General features: G+C 45.9%; 2 protein-coding genes across 2 annotated transcripts in view; one reads left to right on the top strand and one right to left on the bottom strand.

Annotated features, from left to right (window-relative positions):
• The first annotated feature begins 694 nt into the window (after positions 1–694).
• On the top strand, positions 695–15,763 carry LOC103063163 (acyl-CoA dehydrogenase family member 11-like). Its single transcript, XM_088143202.1, has 14 exons — positions 695–870; positions 2,520–2,752; positions 3,894–3,993; positions 4,422–4,539; positions 7,251–7,393; positions 7,523–7,669; positions 8,553–8,647; positions 9,788–9,887; positions 10,359–10,499; positions 11,201–11,293; positions 11,633–11,740; positions 12,979–13,150; positions 13,800–13,866; positions 14,837–15,763. Exons 1-14 carry the CDS (start codon positions 733–735, stop codon positions 14,961–14,963), a joined length of 1,782 nt encoding a protein of 593 aa, XP_087999328.1. The 5' UTR covers positions 695–732; the 3' UTR covers positions 14,964–15,763.
• Positions 15,764–17,652: 1,889 nt separating this feature from the next.
• MTMR3 (myotubularin related protein 3) overlaps positions 17,653–20,301 on the bottom strand; it is a gene marked incomplete at its 5' end in the record, with an annotated part of 61,212 nt that continues 58,563 nt past the window's right edge. Inside the window, one exon of the mRNA XM_088143159.1 lies at positions 17,653–20,064. Coding sequence (XP_087999285.1) covers positions 19,893–20,064 — 172 coding nt within the window. The remainder of the gene's footprint in view (positions 20,065–20,301) is intronic.

Genomic DNA, 20,301 nt, shown 5'->3' with positions numbered 1-20,301 from the left:
GCTCTTTTTAATAACTATTGATCATCAGTAGTAGAGCAAAGAGGACGATTTCTGAAAGAAGCCCTGAGGGGATTTTGGCGGGAAGAGGCCTCCCGACCCTCCGTTCTCCGAAGCCGTGGCGCCTCGGCCCTCTCCCTCAGCGCTGCCCGGACAGGCTTCCTCTCAGGCGCCGCTTTATTCCTTTATTCCTTTCTCTTTATTCGGCCGAGGTGCCTCTCCGCTGCCCAGCAGCCTAGAAACCTCCCCGACGGAGAGGCGGAGACGGCCAAAGCCGCCGTTTCTCCGCGGAGGAGCTGGGCCCTGGAGGGGCAGCTCCGCCGCGTCGTGCGCTTCTTTCCCACCGAGGCTCCTGCCGCGTCGTTTGGGGGCGCCGGTGGCACGGCTGGGGCCATCCCGCTTTCTCCTCCCCGGGGCGCCCCGTCCCCCCCTCGCCCCCGTCCGCCCGTCCGTCGTCCGGCGGGACGGCGCTCGGGGAGAAGCCGCTTGCGCGCGCTCTACGCACCCCTCGTCCTCGTTAGCCAGCCCTGCTGGGCGACATCGATTCAGGTCCCTCAGGCCCGGGGGGGAGAAGGGCTGGGCGGGGGGCGGGGGGCGGATGGCTCCTGCCTCGCCGCGGCCTCCCCCGCCGGCCGCCCTCGCCCAGCCCCGGCGGGAACGCCTCCGAGCGGCGGCGGGCGAGGCCGCTCCTTCGCCCGCTCCGCGCACTCGGCGAGGACTCCGGCGAGGCGGGCCATGGAGGGCGCTTCTCCGCGGCCGCTGGCCCCGCAGCCCCCGGCGGCGCCCCCCGGCCCGGAGCAGCCCCGGCTCGGGAACCCGTATCTGGAGGACCCGCTGCTGCAGGGCTATCTGCGAGCCCGGCTGCCTGCCGAGGTCGGTCGGTCGGTCGGGGCGCCGGAGCGCCAGGGGGACCGGGCGGCGTCGGGGCCCTCGGACTCTCTGCAGCCCGGGTCGGGGCTCTCTGCCCGCGGGGAGAGCGCGGTCCTGGGTGGGGGGAGCCCTTCCCCGGCCCGGCTTCCCCGCCGCCCGCGCCCCGCGTCCGAGCGCAGCTGCGCCTCTTCCGCGCGGAGGATGCGGGGCGCGGAGTCGCCTTCCCTGCCCGGCTTCCTTGGGGCCCCCCTTGCCTGCCTCCCCGCGTCGGTCGCACAGAGGCAGCGCGCGAGCGGGCAGGTGCGCGCCGTGCCGGCGACGCCTGTTGCGGGAAGGAGGTCCTCATCCCCGGGAGAGGTGAGCGTGGAGCGGCCCCGACCGGGTGTCGCTGCCTTTAAGAGAAGGGAATCCTCCGGCCTTCCCCTGCAAAGGCGCGGAGCTGCCGCTCGGTCTTCCCCTTCGGGCGCTGCGAGGTTGCAAAACGCAGCGGGACCGTCGACGTCTTTTAGCCACTTGTTCTCGGTCGTGGGAGTCGTGCTGGGCGGGGGGGACGCCGGGCAGAAGAGTATTGGTCTGTAGAAAGTGGTTGGGGGCTTTTTTCGTTAATGCTTTGCTTTCGGGGACGGGGGGTAAGTGAGTGTCCATGAAGAGAGCACTTTTCCTTCCCGAGTTTTCATGGCAGTGCTGGAGCCACGTTCTTCCTGAAGTGGTTCGGAAGAAGCTTTAAACGCCGGTATTTCCAACACCGCTTTTCAGCGCTGCCGTAACTTCCAGCGCTCGCTGGCTGAGCGGTCGGTCGTTAAGTGAGGTCTACGCGTAGAATATCAAGTCTCCCGACAGTGAAGGTCTTGCATTTTTAGCAAAACGTCTCCCACAGCATCCTCCAGCCACGGAATCTATCTGGATTACTAACGAAAGCTGTATGCAAACCGCTTATCCGCAGTCCTAAATCACAGTTGTGTTGCTTATGCTTGTTCTGGTGAGGCCATTACTTTTTTACTAGAACTTGCAGAATGTGCAGTAGGAAACAAAAGCTGTCTGCAGATTTTGCAACAGCATTCACGTTTTTGCACCCAAAATGCATATTTGGGATAGAGGTGAAAATTTACATGAGCACACTGATTCAGGAAGCACAAATTTGCAGCCTTGAAAAAGCAGTAATGATGTGGTTCAGCCGTCAGGTTGCTGCAATTTGATCCAATACCATTGCAAATGAGTGATTATGTATAAAGATATCTTAATAGATGGACATGGTTCCAATCCTGGATTGGAGACAGCTATCAGGAAAAGGAGTCACCACTAACCTTTGATTCATATATTCCTTTTTGATGCCGTATTTTCTTCAGTTGTTTTACCCAAGAAAAGGATGACATGAACACAGTGAATTAAACAAGTGCAGGATCTTCAGGCTGGTTTCAGGCTCACAAATATTCTGAGTGCTGTTTAGGAAAGACACTGGGATGTGACCAGGTTGTTCTAAGAACCAACCACAAATTTAGCTTATTGAAGAAGCAGCACAGATGAAACTACAGGCCAAATAAGAAAGAAATCAGTAGCCCCTCAACTTAGCTTCCTTTGTTCCTCTCAGAATTATCTTCTGGTTCCTATCCTACCATCTCTTCACATTGCATATTTCTGCATCCACCTCATAGGTGTTTGCTGAGGTGAACGTTGACCTGGAACGGTTTGGAGCTCGTATGAGAGATGAAATTGACTTCCTGGGGCATGAGTGTGAACTAAACCCCCCTAGATTACAGCAGTTTGATGCCTGGGGGCAGCGTGTGGACCAAATAATCACCTGCCCAGCCTGGAAGAGGATGAAGGACATCTCTGCTGAGGAGAGTCTTGTGGCTGAAGGGTATAAAAGGAGATATTCCAGTTGGAGGTACTATGTGGTTTACTGGAGCCCTGCAAAGCCATATGAACTTATTTGGGTATCTCCTGTATGTCCCAAAATCCTAGCATGGCTCATTTTTCCTGGTAGTCTATTTTTTAATAGTAGTAGTAGTAGTAGTAATAATTTATTAAATGTGCCCAAATGCTGCCCAACTCCTAGCAACTCTAATCATATTAAACAGTGGTTTGCAAAGTCTAATTTATATTATTCAGCCATTGTACCCAAGTACTGTTTTTGCTATAGCCTTCCTTTTTTTAAAATAATGATTTTCATTACGTTTTGAGATAGAGATAAAAAACTATTATTTAGTAAGAAAAATGTAAAAAGTAAAAAAAGTGCAGAGAAAAAGCCAAAAAAAAGATATATATAGTAAAATGAAAGAAAAAAGATAAAGATCCCCATCATGAAAAGTACAATTTTGATATCACCTTCTCTACTACTACCACAAAGGATCTCTTCTTCCCATATCTCATCTTTCAACAAATTTTTAAACCCCCATCATTTGATCCTAATCAGCAAAATCCATTAAGAAGTACCAGAAATAACAACATACATACATACATACGTATATCAAATAAACCAACTTTATATTCCTTTCCTTTTAACATAATAACATCACTTTAGGTTGAAAATACAACAGAAGATCTCTCCTTCCCATATCTAATCTCCTCTCTGTAAACAAATTGTTAAAGCCTCCTCATTCAGTCCTGGTAAGCAAAAGACTATTAAGAGTTACCAGAAACGATGACATATATATTTTGACCTTGATCAGATAATCCCACTTTATATCCCTTCTCTTTGCTTTTAAGGATCTTGGTTTTTAGACCCTTTAAATTGTGAGCTCTAAACCCACCCAGAGACTGCTGTTTTACAATCTCTTTGTGGGGAGCTGCCGCCTGGAGTGCGTGTGAGAGATCCAAAGTTTTCTCCTTGTCTAGAGGAATTCTGAGAAGCTGATCCCTGCGCCAGCTCCTTCTTCTGCTGCAGACGTTGGCTCTGCTCTCCATGAAGCCGTCTTCAGTTTGCCATTGCTTCCCCGGAAGTCCTTTTCCTGGTTCTGTTTTAAATATGTGATAAAGGGGTTTTGGGGAGGCTGGAATTACAGCTTCGTGTATTTCTCTTTTCATAGCCGTGTTCATCAGATTGCCAAGCTGTATCTTTTTATACCCCCTTCTGGTTGCTACGGGTCCCCTCTAGCCATGACTGATGGAGCAGCAAAAGCTATTGAGGTAAGCCTCTAATGTTCAGCAGGTGGGACTGCTGGACTCAGCTGCTCTTACTGTTAATTAAAATCTCCAAGTTTTCTTAGTAGCATTTGTAAAAATATTGCTTCTGTTCTCCATGCTATCCTCCTAAATGAACAGATTGTCTTCACGTTAACCTTCAGAGGGGCTGGCTGTATCATAACCTCCTTCATCTACTGCCTGTCCATTGATACCCTCTCAGGATATGGGTTTAGGATTAGGAAAAGTATAGTTATAGATCCTGATGCCTGATTTCCAAAAATGGTTATGGACAGAGAGACACACTAGTCAGTCCAGAAATCAAAATCCAAGCTGGTCTGACAGATGGGCATGGAGTCCTGTAGCAGTTATTTTATCCATCCATCCATCCATCTCTATATCTACCTTCTGTCTCTTGCTTGCAACTCCAACAGTCCTTAGGTATCCCCAAGCCCCTGGAAGAAGCCTATGCTCATTTGACCTCATGTGACCCCAAGACATTCTGGACCTCTGGCCAATGGATGACTGAACGCAAAGGGGGCTCTGATGTTGGTAAGCATGTCCAAAACGGGAGACCCAATCCTTTCTTTCTAAAATATAAACAGTTTAGCGAATGAGACCTGATTTGGGTGGAGTCGCTTATTCAACAGTCTGCTTTTAAAGATGTCAAATTTGTATTTTATGCCATTTTTCCTGACATGTTTTGTGTTTTTTGCTACTTTTTTAATGTTGTGTTTTATTTATGCACACCACAGTATATAAAGTCAATGAGAAATGCGTAAATCATCATACCCAATATTGCTGTGACAAGTGGGGAAACTTAAGATGTCTTTTCACTAGAGCACGTCCTCTAGTCCAGTAGGAATCCGCAGACCAACATTTACAGTGGTCAGGATGCAGCTAGGGCTATAAGACTACAGGTTCTAACAGCTTTCTTAAAATCATGGTTGCCCTAAAGCTGTGTAACTACACCATATGCTCTTTAAAGCCCTGGGTCATTAATTGCATTGCTTCTTCAATGTGGAACTAGTTCTGGTTCTTTTTCAAAAGTGCCAGTCAGAAATTTTCTGTGGTTTTTCTTACTAGTGCTTGTCTAGTCCAAAGGGAGAGAATTTATCTTCTATATTCTTTCAAAGCAGAGGAGAATTTTGGAGAAATTCTTGTGGAGTGTGTATTCGCCAGAGACATTACGGGTGGTGGGCTTTTACAGAAATGGTGTCACCCACTGGTAAGGAAGAAAATGGTTGGGGAAGTTTTGCTTCCCCAGAGAAATTCAGAGAGAACATCTATCCATTGTTTCTGCCAACAAATTTGGTGGAGAGTTTCAAATGAGCCACTGCTGTGGTAAAGTGATGAAGGGAGTGGTAAAAATACTCAAAATTGAGTGGTGAAGTAAATAAAATAAAATGGGAAAAAAATAGAATAAAATGAGATATGGAGCATGTGGGTTGTCCTATCAGCTGTCATCAGATTGCCTCAATCAGTGCCATCTTCCCTAGTCTTTAAAGAGGCGAAGATATTTGGCTAATGGTGGGGAAACTCACGTTCAAGATCCCTCTCGACCATGGAAAATTGCTGATTTTGAGTCAACTGAGGACAATTTTGCATCAAAAAGCAGCTAATTATATACTATCAAAAAACCAAAATAATGGTCTTTTCAAATCGCCTCCCAAAATACAACTGCTTGATAGGTAAACATCCAGTAGAACAACTCAGCTCCTTCAAGTGCCATGGGGTGGTTTTTCCAAGCTTCTGAATAGCAAACGGTGCCCATCAAAAATGCCAGTTCTGTAGCCCAGAGAAGAATGGCAGCCAATTAAAGATTCTTATATTAGTTTTTGTTAGTGTTTATCTTCTCATTTAAAAGGTTTTAATAAAAATTATATGTATAGAAAAAAAGATGGGTATTTTATACTCATCCCTGCATAAACTTCCATTTATATGAAATAATCTGATTGCGTTTTCTGTGAGCCATATTTTCTATGCCAAGAACTGCCCCCAATGCTTTACTTAGACTGGAGGGTGGGCTGCCTAGCATAGAAACCAAAGCTTGGCAATCAGTTACATCTTAGTGGCTGAAAGTCAATCTATGTCCTATAGTGTAATGGCCTGTGGGAATGACCTTGGGAGACAGGAGGAAGAGCCACAGCCTAGAACACCGTCATGCAAAAGGTATGTCAGTCCACAGAAGGAGGGAGGGCGTGGGCAGCGTCTCAGAAGGGACCCTCCCTAGTTTTCAAGAAAGTAAAAGTAAAGGAGGGGAGAGGTGCTTTCAGACTCGGCAGATTCTGTTAGTGTAACCTTACCATAAAGGTAGCGTTAGTACTCATGGTTTGTGTTTCTCGTGTGGACTACCTCAAAGGGCTGACGTTGAAGGCTCCTGCCCTTTTTAGAGCAGGACACCTTCCAGTCCAAATGTGCTGAGCTATAGCCAGCAAGCCGCTCCTTGGGCTGAGCTACAGCCGGCAAGCTGTCTCCTGATTTCCCATGAGATTGGGTAAAGCAAAGTAGACAATTAAGCAAAGACCAGAAGATTCAGAACGCCTTGTACCTGCCCAGGGCTATGCCGACTTTATAAAGAAACAAGGAAACTGCAACTTGCACAATGCCTCTACATGTTACCCTATTCCAAATATCTGGGCCTTCTCTCGAGCATGCTTCAATGCCCTTCCCTCTGCCATCAGGGACAGTAGATACAATCAGACACCCTGTTCCCACGGAAGTTACCCCAGTGCCTCTGATGAAATTGAAACCCTTACAACATGTCTTCTGCGGGGTAGATTTCGTGAGGAATTGCACTCCCAACCTATTTAACCCTTAATAGCTAGATTGTCTGACTAAACCAATAGTATTTAGAATTTTTCCTAAAAGATAAGCACCCTGAAATTACCTATACAGTAGCTAAATTCTGGGCCCAAGACATAAGGCTTCAGTATGTTCAGATCAGACAAAAGTAGGGATTGACTCATTAATAAGAATGTATTGTAGTTTTAAACTGTATTTGGTTGTTTTTCAGTTTTAAGATCTGGACCTGCTGTAATAAAATGTTTTTTATTTGAGCCAGGCTCTGCCTCTTAAGCCCAACCTACCTCACAGGGTTTTGCTGGGGAAGACAAGAAGAGGGAGTGCTGCTAAGGTCACTGTAAGCTCCTGAATGAAAAGCAGGATCTAAAGCTAACTAATCAGTCAATGGTTATTTGTATCTTGGTTCTTCTTTCAGGGAAGATTCCCAGCAGCAAAAATTTGTTCGTTTTTTCCCCCAGGAGGTGGAACAGAAACAATCGCACGGGAACTTCCAGATGGCTCCTACAGCCTGCACGGTTTCAAGTGGTTCACATCGGCCACTGATTCAGATATGACCCTGACCCTGGCAAGGATCATGGCCGCTGATGGGCAGATAAAGCAGGTCAGATTCACGGAGGAGCCACAAGAATATGAAACAGTTGTTGCAAGTAATTGTGCATTTAGTAACATCCCAGTTCCAGCTCTGTTTCTTACCAGACAATGTCTCATGCTAGCATCTTTTGGGTGGCAGGGCTCCAGAGGCCTCTCTCTCTTCTACCTGAAACTATACGAGGACGGGAAGCTGAATGGCATAAAAATAGAGAGGCTGAAAGAGAAGCTGGGCACCAGGCCGTTGCCTACCGCAGAGTTGTTGCTGGATGGAGCTCGAGCACATCTGGTAAGAAACACGGAGAAAATATTTCTGCTCTTTAGTACATTGAGACGAGCGAGGAGAGTGCAGTTGGGCAGGGTAGGTTGCTGGATTTTAAAGGAGAGAATCAGGAAGTTGGATCATTTAGACCAGTGTTTTTCAAACTTGGCAACTTTGAGATATGTGGACTTCAAATCCCAGAATTCCCCAGTTAGCATTCTGACTAGGGAATTCTGGGAGTCGATATCTACACTTTTTAAAGTTGCCAAGTTTGAAAAACACTGATTTATTCCACCAGGTCCAGCCTCCTGCCTAAGAAAGGCATACAAATTGAAGCATTCACAATAGAGAGTTGTTCAGGGTCTGCTTGAAGACATCCGGTGAGTGGAAGAGCTATGCAGGGGAAGATCCTCACCTCTAGTTGCTGGAGCGCCTAATCTGAAAAGATTACTACCGTTTCTAAAGCTGTTAACAGAAAAATAGCCTGAGGCTTTTGAGCAATGCTTCAAAAGACCTTAGAAGCCAGGGGCTGGTAGAACACGCCTCTTGGGTGCGTCCATCCGCAAATTGTGATGGAATATAGTTTTAGCATCCTAAGCTGCTCCAGAAAATTACTCCTTTGGTTGTGTTTTGTGTAGTCAGCTTTATGGTCCCTGTGATCCTCAGTCTTTGTGCACTTTTAGAATTAGTTATTTAAATTGAAATGTTAGTTTGTAGGTTTCAGTCTTTTGAAGAAAGCCCTCTTTCTAGCTTTCCTTAAGCTACTTGCTCTTCTCATTCTCAGATCCTGGAAATGGCATTTAGGAATTTTTATTTTTGCAAATGGACTGATTTTACACGTTTGATTGCATGTAGGCTTTTGCAGGCGGACCAGATCCGGTAGTCTGAAGCTGTTTCTTAATGCTTTCAGATCTCTGCAGAAGGCCAGGGTATAGCTTGCATTGCCAACATGCTGAACATCGCTAGGATCTATAATGCCGTCTCTGCAGTTGGAATTATGAGAAGGTGAATTTCAGCCCATTCCCTGAGAAGTGGACATGACTAGGAAGAACTACATCTGGGCATAATGACAACCGATTCAGTTATGCTGTAATCTGAAGGATAATTAAGCAAAGTTAAGTTGACCAATTTGAAGATGTAGTTTGGAGTCTTCTAATTTCCAAATTGCTACTTTAATACTCTTGTGTAGTTCAACTTGTTCATTTTTTGAACTTCTGCAAATGAAAGTTTACTTGTGGATCAGTATTTACTATGTAAAATATAGATGCCAATGGACTTGGGGTATAACCATAAATTGGGCTTCATCTATGCGTGGGAGAGCCATTTTCTTGTACAGAAGGGCTCTTCTTTATTTTTAGAACAATTCTTGCCTCAGAGGGCTGTAGGAGCCGCGGGTGAGGCGTGGTGATATTGCCTGAAAATGTTGGCCAGCTTACTGGAGCCTGTAGAGGAATGCTCAGGAGTATTAAGCATTTCAAAATCTTCATGCACCTATCTGAGGACTTTTGTTTGTTTATTTATTTATTTATTTAAGCAATTTCTATGTCTGCCCAACTCACTCTCAGTGACTCTGGGTGGGTTAGAAGAATAAATATTCAAATACAAAACCCACTATCGCCCCCCACCCTCCTGGCGACCTTTACACTAGCCATTTCATGGGCTCCGTAACTACCGGGGATACCCAGGCCTTCTGGCAAAACCGTATCTTCAGGGCCTTGCGGAAGAGCATCAAGGGGGGCCCAGTCTTATCTCCGCGGGGATGATGTTCCACAGCAAAAAGAAAGTGCCAACAAAAATGCCCATTTTGTTGAGCAATATTGGCAGCACAGCCCTTCATCATTCTGAGTGGAAGGGCTGTTCTGTAGTCTGTGTAGAGAGAAATGGAAATACTTTTGCTACCTAGAGGTGGAATTAATAAAGACAGTAGAAAGTTCATTAACATTTACCTTATATATGCAATTACTGTTGTATCCCTCCAGCATATAACATCGTACATTCACTCCCATGAGAGTCAGCAGCAACCATGATGATTTTATGCATTAATTAAATAATGAAATTAAATGATGGGACGGAGCAGGAGTACATTTTATGTAGGAGAAAAGGCAGCAATTAATCCCTGAGGCCTGACTTTGTTTCCATCCATAGAATTGTCCACATGGCACGGGATTATGCTACCAAGAGAGAGGCCTTTGGAAAACCCCTTAAGGATCACCCCTTGCATATGCAAACTTTGGCACGAATGGAGGTGAGCACAACCAGCTTTAGGATTAAGTGTGCTTGGCAAAGATGCCAGCGTTTTTTCCTACCATTGTTTGGAATCAAGTGCCAGCATGGATAAGAATTAGCCTATAATTGGGGAACGTAAAGAACAGAATGAACCATTACATAAACCATGTAATAAGAACGCTTCAAAAGAAAGCTGGACTGTTATTGGATGCCAGGTTAGCAATAGTCTTAAACTGCAATCAACACATTTTGTAACTCCAATTTGCTTGTAGGGATAGTAACTGGTTTTCCAGTCCAGTCCTGCTTAGCTCTCTTTCTCTGCATATGCCTGGTTCATGTGATTTTGGCATGACGTCCTAGGGAAGGAGAGCTGGTTTGGGACAGTGGTTAAGGAAGTAGCAGGAGGAGGGGAGGAAGTTGCCTGTCAGTGTCAGGAGGAGATCCTCAAGGTGCTGGTCTTGCTCAGAGCAACTGCCTTCCCCTTCTGCAGGTACAAACCCACGGAGCATTCCTGCTGATGATGGAGACTGGGAGACTGCTTGGCCTGGAAGAAACAAAGAAGGCAACGGAGCAGGATGAGCACATGCTGAGGCTGCTGACACCAGTCATTAAACTCTACACTGCAAAGCAGGTCACATTCACGTTTCTTCCAGGGGCTCAGTGCTTTCCCGCAGATGTTAAAGGGTCTGGGGGAGGGAGAATCCATGCAGGCTGTCATAGAAGGACCAGGTTATCTCATGAAAGAAAAATTTGGGCTGGCATTGTGGGAGGATAGCCATGTTAGTCTGTGGTAGCAAAACATCAGGAGTTTGGCAGCCCCTCTTTGGCTAACGCATTTTATTCAAAGGCATCAGCTTTCGTCAGCTGCAGCTTTCTTAAGCTCATGAAAGCTGATGCTTTGAGTAAAATTTGTTAGCCAGAAAAGGGGCTACCAGGCTCCTTCTGTTATGTAGCTTGGCAGAAGAGTGTATTCAGGCAAGCCCTGCATCGTCAAGTAAATATGGCTGAGAGGTCCCTCCTGCATCTAAAGATCAAATACGTCAGAAGAAAAAAAACCCAAACATTTTTGTGGTGGACTGTTGCCCCAGGTCTGTCCTCCTCTCACCCTGGCTTATCTTTTCAGCAAATCTTGCCATTCTCTGCAGCGTTCCTTATAGTGGGAGCGGGTGGAGAGAAAGTGGTCCCCATCCCAGGCCCATTTTGCAGGTTGGAGAAGGGACTGGACACGCTGTACACTGTGCGGGCATAGGAACCAGACAGGGGGGCCCTTAGGAGGATCTGTGAATGTTCAAAGATGTGTCAGAGGTGTGAACGAGTCAGTTTGTGTTGCAGGCTGTTGCTGTGGTCTCAGAAGGGTTGGAGTGTTTTGGAGGACAGGGCTTCATGGAAGATACAGGTCTGGCCGTCATGCTCCGGGATACCCAGGTAAAAAGCATTGGAGTAGTTTTTTGTTAACTCCTGCTCTTCCTTCTCACAGCGTGCAGCTATTTTAGGGTGAGAGACAGGAAGAGACATCTGGACGAGGGCTGCACGCTGGAGAAGGGACAGAGCGTAATTGTTCCGCTGGCTTTTGCTAACACAGCGTGGAGCGTCAGGGAAAAGCAGCTTATATAAATCCTCCTCCCTAAGATGCTTGGTAACGAGGGACACGGTTGGCCCTCGGGTGCACTCCCATCCGTGCAGCGGAGCGTGTGCTTGGCTCCCCAGTCTGCCCTTCTGCGTTTGACTTGGGTTTCTCTAGCGCTGCCTCTCTTTCCCGGACAGGTGCTAACAATCTGGGAGGGAACAACTAACGTCCTGTCCCTGGATGTTCTGCGCTCCATTCTCAAGAGCCAAGGGAAAGCGCTGGATGCCTTTTTCGCCACTGCCCAGGTAGGCTCCCGAAAGGCACCGATGCCGGAGTTTGTCACGCCACCTATAAACGGGCTAAATTTTGAGATGGACCTCGTAGGACAAACGATTTGAGGAACGGGCTCAATCAGCCCCCAGTAAAATTGGGGCGGCCCTTCTTGATGGCCGTGCGCTGCTGAGTACGCTGATGCCGCAAGAAGTGGGAAAATGCAGTTACGCTGCTCCTGCCGCTTCAGGACTCATTTGCTGTGCCTTGCGGTTTATTTCATCTTGTTCTTTTAGTATTTCGTTGTGGGGCCTTCAGTGGGGGAAGCTTTAGAGAAAAGGAAGGTGGGCTGCCACGTGCAGTTTGCAGAAGCTTTAGAAAGCCCAAGAAGCAGCATTCGGGCATTAGCACATGAAGTAGTGTTGATCACGCGTTTAGAGGGCTCTAAAACTGCCGCATGTTTTGAGGGAAGGCTGGATTAATTTATAGGCATCTTAGGGGCGAGAGGTAGCTGGCATCTCTGTCTGTGGAAAAACACCCTTCCTGACAGAGCACCATCCAATTGCTTCCCCCGCGTTTTCCTTGTAACGTTCCAAAATGTATTTGGATGAACAGTACCAAAGGTTTGTTGGCTTGATCCAGCACTGGCTTCTCTTAGAAATGTGGTCAGATTACATCGTTGTGCTCAGTTATCCTCTGAATTACTGTTACTGGTATATGAGATGTAAAACTTCTCCTGCATTACTACGTGGCAACAGTTTTGCGTTCAGAACGCAAAGGTTGAGTTGCAGCCCATGTGTAGTCACTGGAATATGCACTGACATTAAAAGGGGAACATGCATTACTATGCTGTGGGGTTGAAGATTTGTTTGGTATTCTTCTTGGCAGATGTAACTACCCATTTTAATTATATCTTTTGCAACCAAAGCACACCTGTGAAACGTTCTGCCAGGCCCACGGAACAGCATCTGTGAAAGCCACCCCCTTTTTTTTACTAGCCCTATCCCCTCCTTTTGGATATGTCCCCCTCAAAAGACCAGAGCAGTCCTTAGCTTGAAAAACACTGTGCATCTCTTCCCTGATCTACAAGTGTCTATGGCATAAATTAATTGTAAGGTGCCACTAAACTTTTCCTTGTCTTCACTGCAACAGTCTTAGGGGGGAAAAAAGAGAATCCGATCTTCAGAGAAGCGGCAGCAGCAGCTGAGTGATGTCTTTGCTTGGCCAGAAATACTCTGGGTTATGCACGTTTGCTCTGGTGGTTTCCTTGCAGGCCAAGTTGGAGGCGGCTACCCGACTGTCTGAACTGCAGCCTTCTGTGCAAATAGTTCAAAATAATCTACAACAACTCAAGCGGTTTGTTTCAAGAATGGACTCGGAGGGAGAAGCTGAGATGCAGCTTGCAGGAAGAGACTTTGCCTATAGTCTGGCACGGATCTATGCAGGTAACGAAAGAATTGTTTCAGAATCTGTTGCCTGCTTACCAGGAAATCGTTTAGGATTCATTGTTGAGTGTTGCTCAGGAAGACATGGAACAGTAATCATCTGAAACAACCCAGCTGTGTTAGTTCATACGTAATGCTTAAAAAAAGACAAAGATTCTACCACAATACAACCACGAAGAAAGAGGCTCTGGTTAGAAAGATGGAATAAGCAGGAAACAGAACAGCCCCAAGCCCCATATCTGGTGGCAATCAAGCTAATTAGTCTGACATCAGAGAGCAGTGGCTAACCAGAAACCTGTGCACTTCATACAGGGAATGGCCACGTTACGATGACAATTGGGACTGGAATTTCCGTTGCTAAGCAACGCGTTTGTAAAGTACAACCGCATCACTTAGCGACGGCAACCCCTGCAGTCCCAGTTGCCGTCGCTAACTGATTCCCAGGTTAGTGGGATTTAGGCAGGTAACTGGCTGCTGCCGGGTGGGGGAGGGAGTGAAGGGGTGCTCGGGGGACGGTTGGGGTGGGTGCACAGCGGTGTGGAAGTAGCCATATGCTGGGATGATTCAGGTTGCTGGGTAGATCTCGTTAGAATAACGCACTAGGAAGGTGAATCAGAAATGCTATAGAATGTGCATTTAATTCCTGCAGGAGTCCTTCTACTGGAGCACGCTGCCGGGTCTGGTGCCTCAGCTACAGATATCTATGCTGCTCAGAGGTATCCATTAAACCTAATACCATTCGCAAAGCAAAGACCGAGAAGTCCAAAATATTGCACGGCTCCCTGCTGGAAACACAGTTCCCCAATACGGCTAGAGCAGCTGCTCTGAAAATTGAGACAGGGCAGTTTGATTGGGACAAACACCTTCCCGAAGGCCCAGAGAATTGGCGGGAGATTGGAGAGGAAAAATGAACGAAGAGGCCAAGCAAAGAGCAGCTGACAGCCTCTTCATGCAGGCAGGGACAGTGCGTCGGCTGCACGGGGTCACCCCAGCAGCCCTGAACTTTGGTGTGGTTTGTGGTGGCACAAATCTGCTTTCCCCTTGCCTCCCCCCGCTTTGAAAAATAAGGATGGAAATGGGAAGGAAAACCTGGGATAACAGCAGCTCCCCTTTTCACCCTTAAAACCCTCTCAGGGCTAAAAGTATTCTACTGAAATTTGACAAAATTTAGATGGCAAGATTTCAGAGTTTTGGGAATTAGGGAGAAAAGGGAGTCGCCTGCCATTTCCCCCCAGGCAGAGCCCTGGTCTCCAAAAGGCCTCAGTCCATCCTTCCAGTGACGCAGGCAGCCTTCTAACTAGTTGTGAGAGCAAGTTCCAGTCCTGGATTCTGAGAAAATCACTCACCTCTGTCCTGATGAGATAAGATATGTGATCGTTTGCTTTACAGCAGGTCAAAAGGATGAGCCAAAATCTTGGCTCACGTTTATCTGAGGTCTCTGATACGCATGTGTCATTAGGCTCAAGAACCTAGCTGCCAAGCCAGATGCCATCAAAGCTTTCTGCTATACACCCTTATTGGCTGTGGATTGTCACAGATCTGCATCAGTCTCCAAGATGCACAAGTTTGCAACAGTTCGTTAAATCAGAGCAGCAGGAAGCAACTGAGGTAGACAGGGTCTGAAACTAGGAAACCATTTTAATTTGAAGACCATACAAACAGAAGGCTTTCTCGTATCTTCTGTAGGTGGTGCCAGCAGGACATCTGCCTGGTGGACAGAGAAGACAAGGCTGGCTCTTACGGTTCTAAAGGAGCTTCTCTGGATACATCTTTGGTTTATGATGGGTATCCATTTCTGAGAGGAAGACTGTAGCAAAGAAGAAAGAAAGCCAAAGATGCCATCTGGTGAAGGGCGTGACATGGATGCGAAGTGTGTCTGTGTCTCTACGTGTATATATCCAGGTACATCAGGTTAGGAAACCAGTGCCATGTAGATCTATACTGCTTGTACGGTAAGGCTATAGCAACAGAATCTTGCAAATCTGAGGAAGCTTCTTTCCCCCTCCCTTTATCTTTGTGTTAACTAGGGAGGCTCGACTGAGACATTTACTCACATTATTTTGGCCCTGGCTCAGGCCTTTTTTATCTGCCTGGGTGGTGGCTCTTTTTTCTGTCCTTTAAGGCCATTCCCTCTGCTCTCTACACAGTGGCAAACAATTAACGTAGACTCAAATCAATATTTATTTAGGATCCGTTCTCCAGTTTTCTATTCCAAGTAAAGAATTTTATGCTTAATTGGATGTAGCGGCATAAGTAGTAAACGCTTGCTGGTAGCCTTCAATCTCTTCTGTTTAGCATTTCAGCTAGATACAATTAACCGAATACAATTGTAATGAAACATTCAAAGCAGTTCAATTGTAAACCTTTCTTTTTTCCAGTTCAAAATTTAAACAATTTTAACTAGTACCAGGAATGTGAACTACAATAACCAAATGGAGATAGCTGGAGATCAAATAATAGTGCATTTGCTCTGTTTTCAAAAACCATTTGGCTAGCTGAGGCTGAAGTAGACACTGTTTAGCCTGGTGCAACAGACCTTTTCTCATAGGATTTAACTTCATTTCCATAGAAATAAATGAAGTTCTGACTTCAGATTCCACATTTTTTCATGAAGATCCACTGTGTTGATTTCCTTTTCAAAGAGATGAGTTCCTGAATTCCTCATGTATTCCTCAACCAAACCAAAGGGTAGACTGGAGGTGATCTGATGAAGCGAGTTCCAAATTACTAGAATTGCTTGCAGATATGGGTGGTGGAGGATCAAGAGCTCTGCTTGCAGTGGCTTGCTTTTAATTGCTGAGCTGAGGGGAAATGGATGCCTCTGTTTGGCGAGGGCTAACTTAGAAGGGGATTAGATAAATCCATGGGTGATAAAACTATCCATGGATACTGGCCAGAATGGATGTGGTACCGAACACCAAGAGTGAGGAGGCACAACTGCCTTCAGGCTGTGCTCGGCAGCTTCCTACAGATACTTGACTGGCTACTGTTCAGAAGGAGATGCAGAACACATGAGCTTTTCCACCGTTAAAGAAAACAATGAAAGATACTGAGGCCAATTTTTCCAAAAGGATATTCCTCTAGAATAGTTAAAACAACAGATACAAGTTAGCTAGGCTAAATTATGAATTCAGTTAACGTGAGTACACCAGCACGAAGCACAACTTGTTGTGAATGCTCAGTCGTTCATTATACCATATTTCCCATTTGGAAGCCTTTGGTTGCCACCCACGCTTCCAGGAGTTAGCTAGCTGGTTGGCTTGTACAATTTATGGAGCTGCCCATCTCACAGCAGTGACTCTGGGCAGCATACAAAGTTTAAAACCATTGTAGCAATATAAACCCATGACACCCCAGTTAAACAACCCCCCAAAATAAAAGCCACATCACCAATAGAACTCGCCTAATTACCTGGCCCAACAGCCTGGAGGAAAGTTTCATAAGATCTTCCATGACTTACCACGCTTTCCAGCCAGGCAGGGCACCTAGTAATTGATTGTTGATTATGTTGGTCTTGCCGTGGAATTCCAAGATGACTGCAGAGTTCTGGCACGTGAGTCTTGCCAAACCCACACATTCATACAAAGTCTCGCATTAGTGCATAAGCAAGGGTTTCTACAGACTGAACAGAGGAGGCAGCAAGGAAGGCTTTAAACAAAATGAGGCTTGCCAAATAGAACAAATAAAAAGAGGGCCAGAAAGAGTTCTTGGTTTATTCAAAGATATATGAATTGTGTCGCTTGAGAAAACCAACTGTGTAAGGAGTGATTAGCACAATTAACTGGGAATACAGAAAAGTGCTGCAGTGTACTTATATAGGATATACCATTATCTCTTCACAGGAGTGTACTTTAGTGTTTTCAACCTCATGAGGGTGCCTTTTCAAACCACATTCAAGATTCTCAGGAAACTGATTCCAGTCCTCTCCAGCCCTCAGTCCCAAAGGAGGACACCAAATTTTTAAATTCCACAAACTTTGCAAGGAAGATGATTAACAGGTACCAAAACAGATAGTTTACTGACTCCCAGTGAAGATTACTAACTTGCTCCAGAACTAGAAATGCACTGGAATCTAGTCTAGTCTTCAAGCAATATAAAGAGTATTCCTTATAGCTATCTGGGAGAATAAAATCATTTGGCTAGCTTTTAAATGTGATGGCCTTGAAATTAAGGGAAATCTTAGGAAGAGAGAAACCTCCAGACTGATCTATTTCAGCAGGAGGAAATACCAAAACAAGGATTGGGGCAGATAAAAATTAGGAAGTAGGTCAACAATTGTTCCTGTGCACAAACTCTAAAGTTTATTTCACTTTTATTTATATATTTAATCATTCTAGAGTATTTAAGTCTACATTTGACAAAAAAATGAAAAATATAAAAGTAGTTTTGCTCTTTAGAAGATCTATGTAGCACGCGCACACACACTCACACACACGCACAGAGCCAGGTTTCCTGCTTCACATCCAATGGGAAAAATATTAATAAAAAAAGTGCTTCATTGGTTCAAAAGACTAAGAGCTGCAAGCGTTTATTCACACTGTACATCACAGACCCCCAAAACCCGTATCGGAACCTCTTGGCACCTGTTAGTATGAATTGCTGAACATTAGACCTTATTTTCATCATCTGTTTGTACCATAAAATCACACTGGCTCAGTGCATCACACAATACCATTCCCCTTTATTATTCTTTTTTTTTTTTTTAATGTCTCTCTACACACCAATTTTATTGGAAAAGTATAGATTAGCCAGCATTCTGTATGACACTTCAGTAACCTGTTTCCACTTTCACAACCTGGAACTGTGTATCTCTGCTGATTTTCCCCGAGTATTTCATTCATTATTAAAAAGCCACATTGAAATTTTGTACTGGTTCTCCCAGTTGGAAGAAAACAAGGAGTGCCAAGAAGGTACACCCTGGCTGCATTAGGGATGCAACGCCTCTGGCTACACACTCCTGGAACTTTGATCCTCATTCTCAAATGCCTTCCCTGCATTATTTTGTTCTACACAACACATGCAGCTTTCACAAACAACATGGGAAAACTGAAACATCGAGAATGAAGTCGGGCGACATCTTTCCTCTGTAAATCAGTATGAAGACTAAAACTTCTAAAACATGAGTTTGGACAGCCTCACTTTTATATTTCCTCCTTGGCAACAGGTTCACTAAACAGTTTCCCTTTAGAAGACCAGTCTAGTTATTACAGTATAAACGCTTAGAACGGCCTGTGTGTTGTGTTTCTCGTTCATTCTATGCCCATTATTATGTAGCTTGTTCTTTATGGATCTTGCACGCTAGACAGAGCTTCATGCCAGGGTTGTGCACTTACGGCAGTTCTGGGTGTGGGAACTTCCCACATGATGCTCAAGGATAGTGTGTAGATCTGTAATGTGTAAAAATTAATGTCACAGAGAAGGCATTATATGGAAGGTGTTTGAAATGGTGACACAGAAAGGAATTGCATTTCCCAATCCAAATTCTCCAAGACAAAGCAGGTGAGGGGAAAAGAGAAAGGAGGATACTGAGGATGTATTCAGGCATCTTACCATGGACTATAAATTCTCCAAAACACATTAGAATTCTTCCTCCCCCTCCAAAACCATAAGCTGAGTATATTTTAAAGAGGGGGGGATTATAAAACTTAGAAAAATAGGAGGACTCTATCAAATGTTGATGGGGTGACATTAAAAAAGTTGATTTATTGTAAGGAAAGCATTTTAAATTTGTTCTGGCCAAGTTATACATTCGCCTAATACCTCATTTTGGGGGCACCAGCAAACCCATCTTTTCTAACCAGCTATAGAGCAAAGTAAAACCATCGCACTCTAGCTTTATGGGGTTGTTTTGTGAAAAGGACACCTCAACGCCATTAGGCCATCTGACTTTGCACACAGCCTATTGAGTGCAGTGAAGCAGCTCTACTTTCTGTGTAAACTAGGTTTAAAATGGGGGCAAGGAGAGGCATTTGAAAAGCTACCGTCAAGCCTAGGCACCAATTCCTTTACAAAATAAAAATAAAAACAGATGTACAGAATTTTACAGTGGGGTGCCAGTTTAAAACAACCCCTTCCCCTCTCACTTCCCTCAGAGCAAGCAAGCATCTTCTTTAGCCAAGTGGCCCAGGCTCCTCCCGCTCTTGGCCACGAGCTGGCCGGCGCTGGCTGAGAACTGCCCAGTGTGGGGATCTGCCAATCAACCCCGGGCATTCGTGTAACAGGAATAACCCGCCCCACTCTTGAGAACAGAGAGGGGGAGAGTTCTTTTGAGAAGGCAGTTTCCGTTTCTTCTAGCAGCAACAACTCTCCAAACAGCAAGGGGCTGCTGGGAAGTAACAGGAGTGACTGAAAGCCCTAGTCCTAACGCTCCAGGTATTCCCAACCTCTCTGGCAATTCGCCTTCCTCTCTTCTCGGCAAGGGAGAACGGCCTGCCTGCAGTGCAGTTCGACAGCAGGGCAGTTCGACGCCTTCAGGAAGATTCCAGACTTAGACCCCTTCCACAGTCTTCCTGCAAAATCCGCGCTAAATGTACATAAGGAGGATGACAAGGGAACGGGAAGTAACAGTGGGAAAGGAATGCTCCGCCAGGATCTATCTACCCATCCTCCTCTCCCTCTGAGCAGTAACCTGTACTTCCAGCGCCAAAGTGCACAGCTCCTCCAGTCCACCACGAATTGGCGTGTCTCCTTAAGGGACAAAGGCAGCTTTGTCCTGTCCCAGCTTTCCTTCCAGGCTGGAGCCTCAGTTTGAGGTGGCAGCAATGGGTTTGTCCAGTTCAAGGTCGAGGCTGGAGCTACTGGGATGCAAGCTGCTGTAGCAGGTTTTGCAGACCCGGCTGGGTTCGAAGAGTTGTTGGCTGGGGACCGGTGCCTTCTGGTTACAGCAGCTGGAGCAAAACACATTTCCACAATTCCTTCGGTCAGAAACAGGAAGAAAAAAACAGGAACGTGAGTTTGCAATGCAGAAACGCAACTTTCAAACAGGAACCGCACGGTTTGATTACGCAGAAAAGGAGCCCCCTTGGGTTACTTGTCGAAGAATAACACCAGGAGTAGAGGCTGAAGCTCCTTCTCTTCAGGATGGACCACGAGGCGGCGCCATTCCTGCAATGCCAGGGAGTTGAAGGGGCGAAAAAAGGGTATATTCTATA

Source organism: Python bivittatus, unplaced genomic scaffold (genome assembly GCF_059951505.1).
Source record: "Python bivittatus isolate LINGU-HERP-01145 unplaced genomic scaffold, Pbiv_v1 ctg000280_np1212, whole genome shotgun sequence".
NCBI lineage: Eukaryota > Metazoa > Chordata > Lepidosauria > Squamata > Pythonidae > Python > Python bivittatus.
The sequence above is the reverse complement of the archived record's forward strand: the minus strand, read 5'-3'. Positions and strand labels throughout refer to the sequence as shown.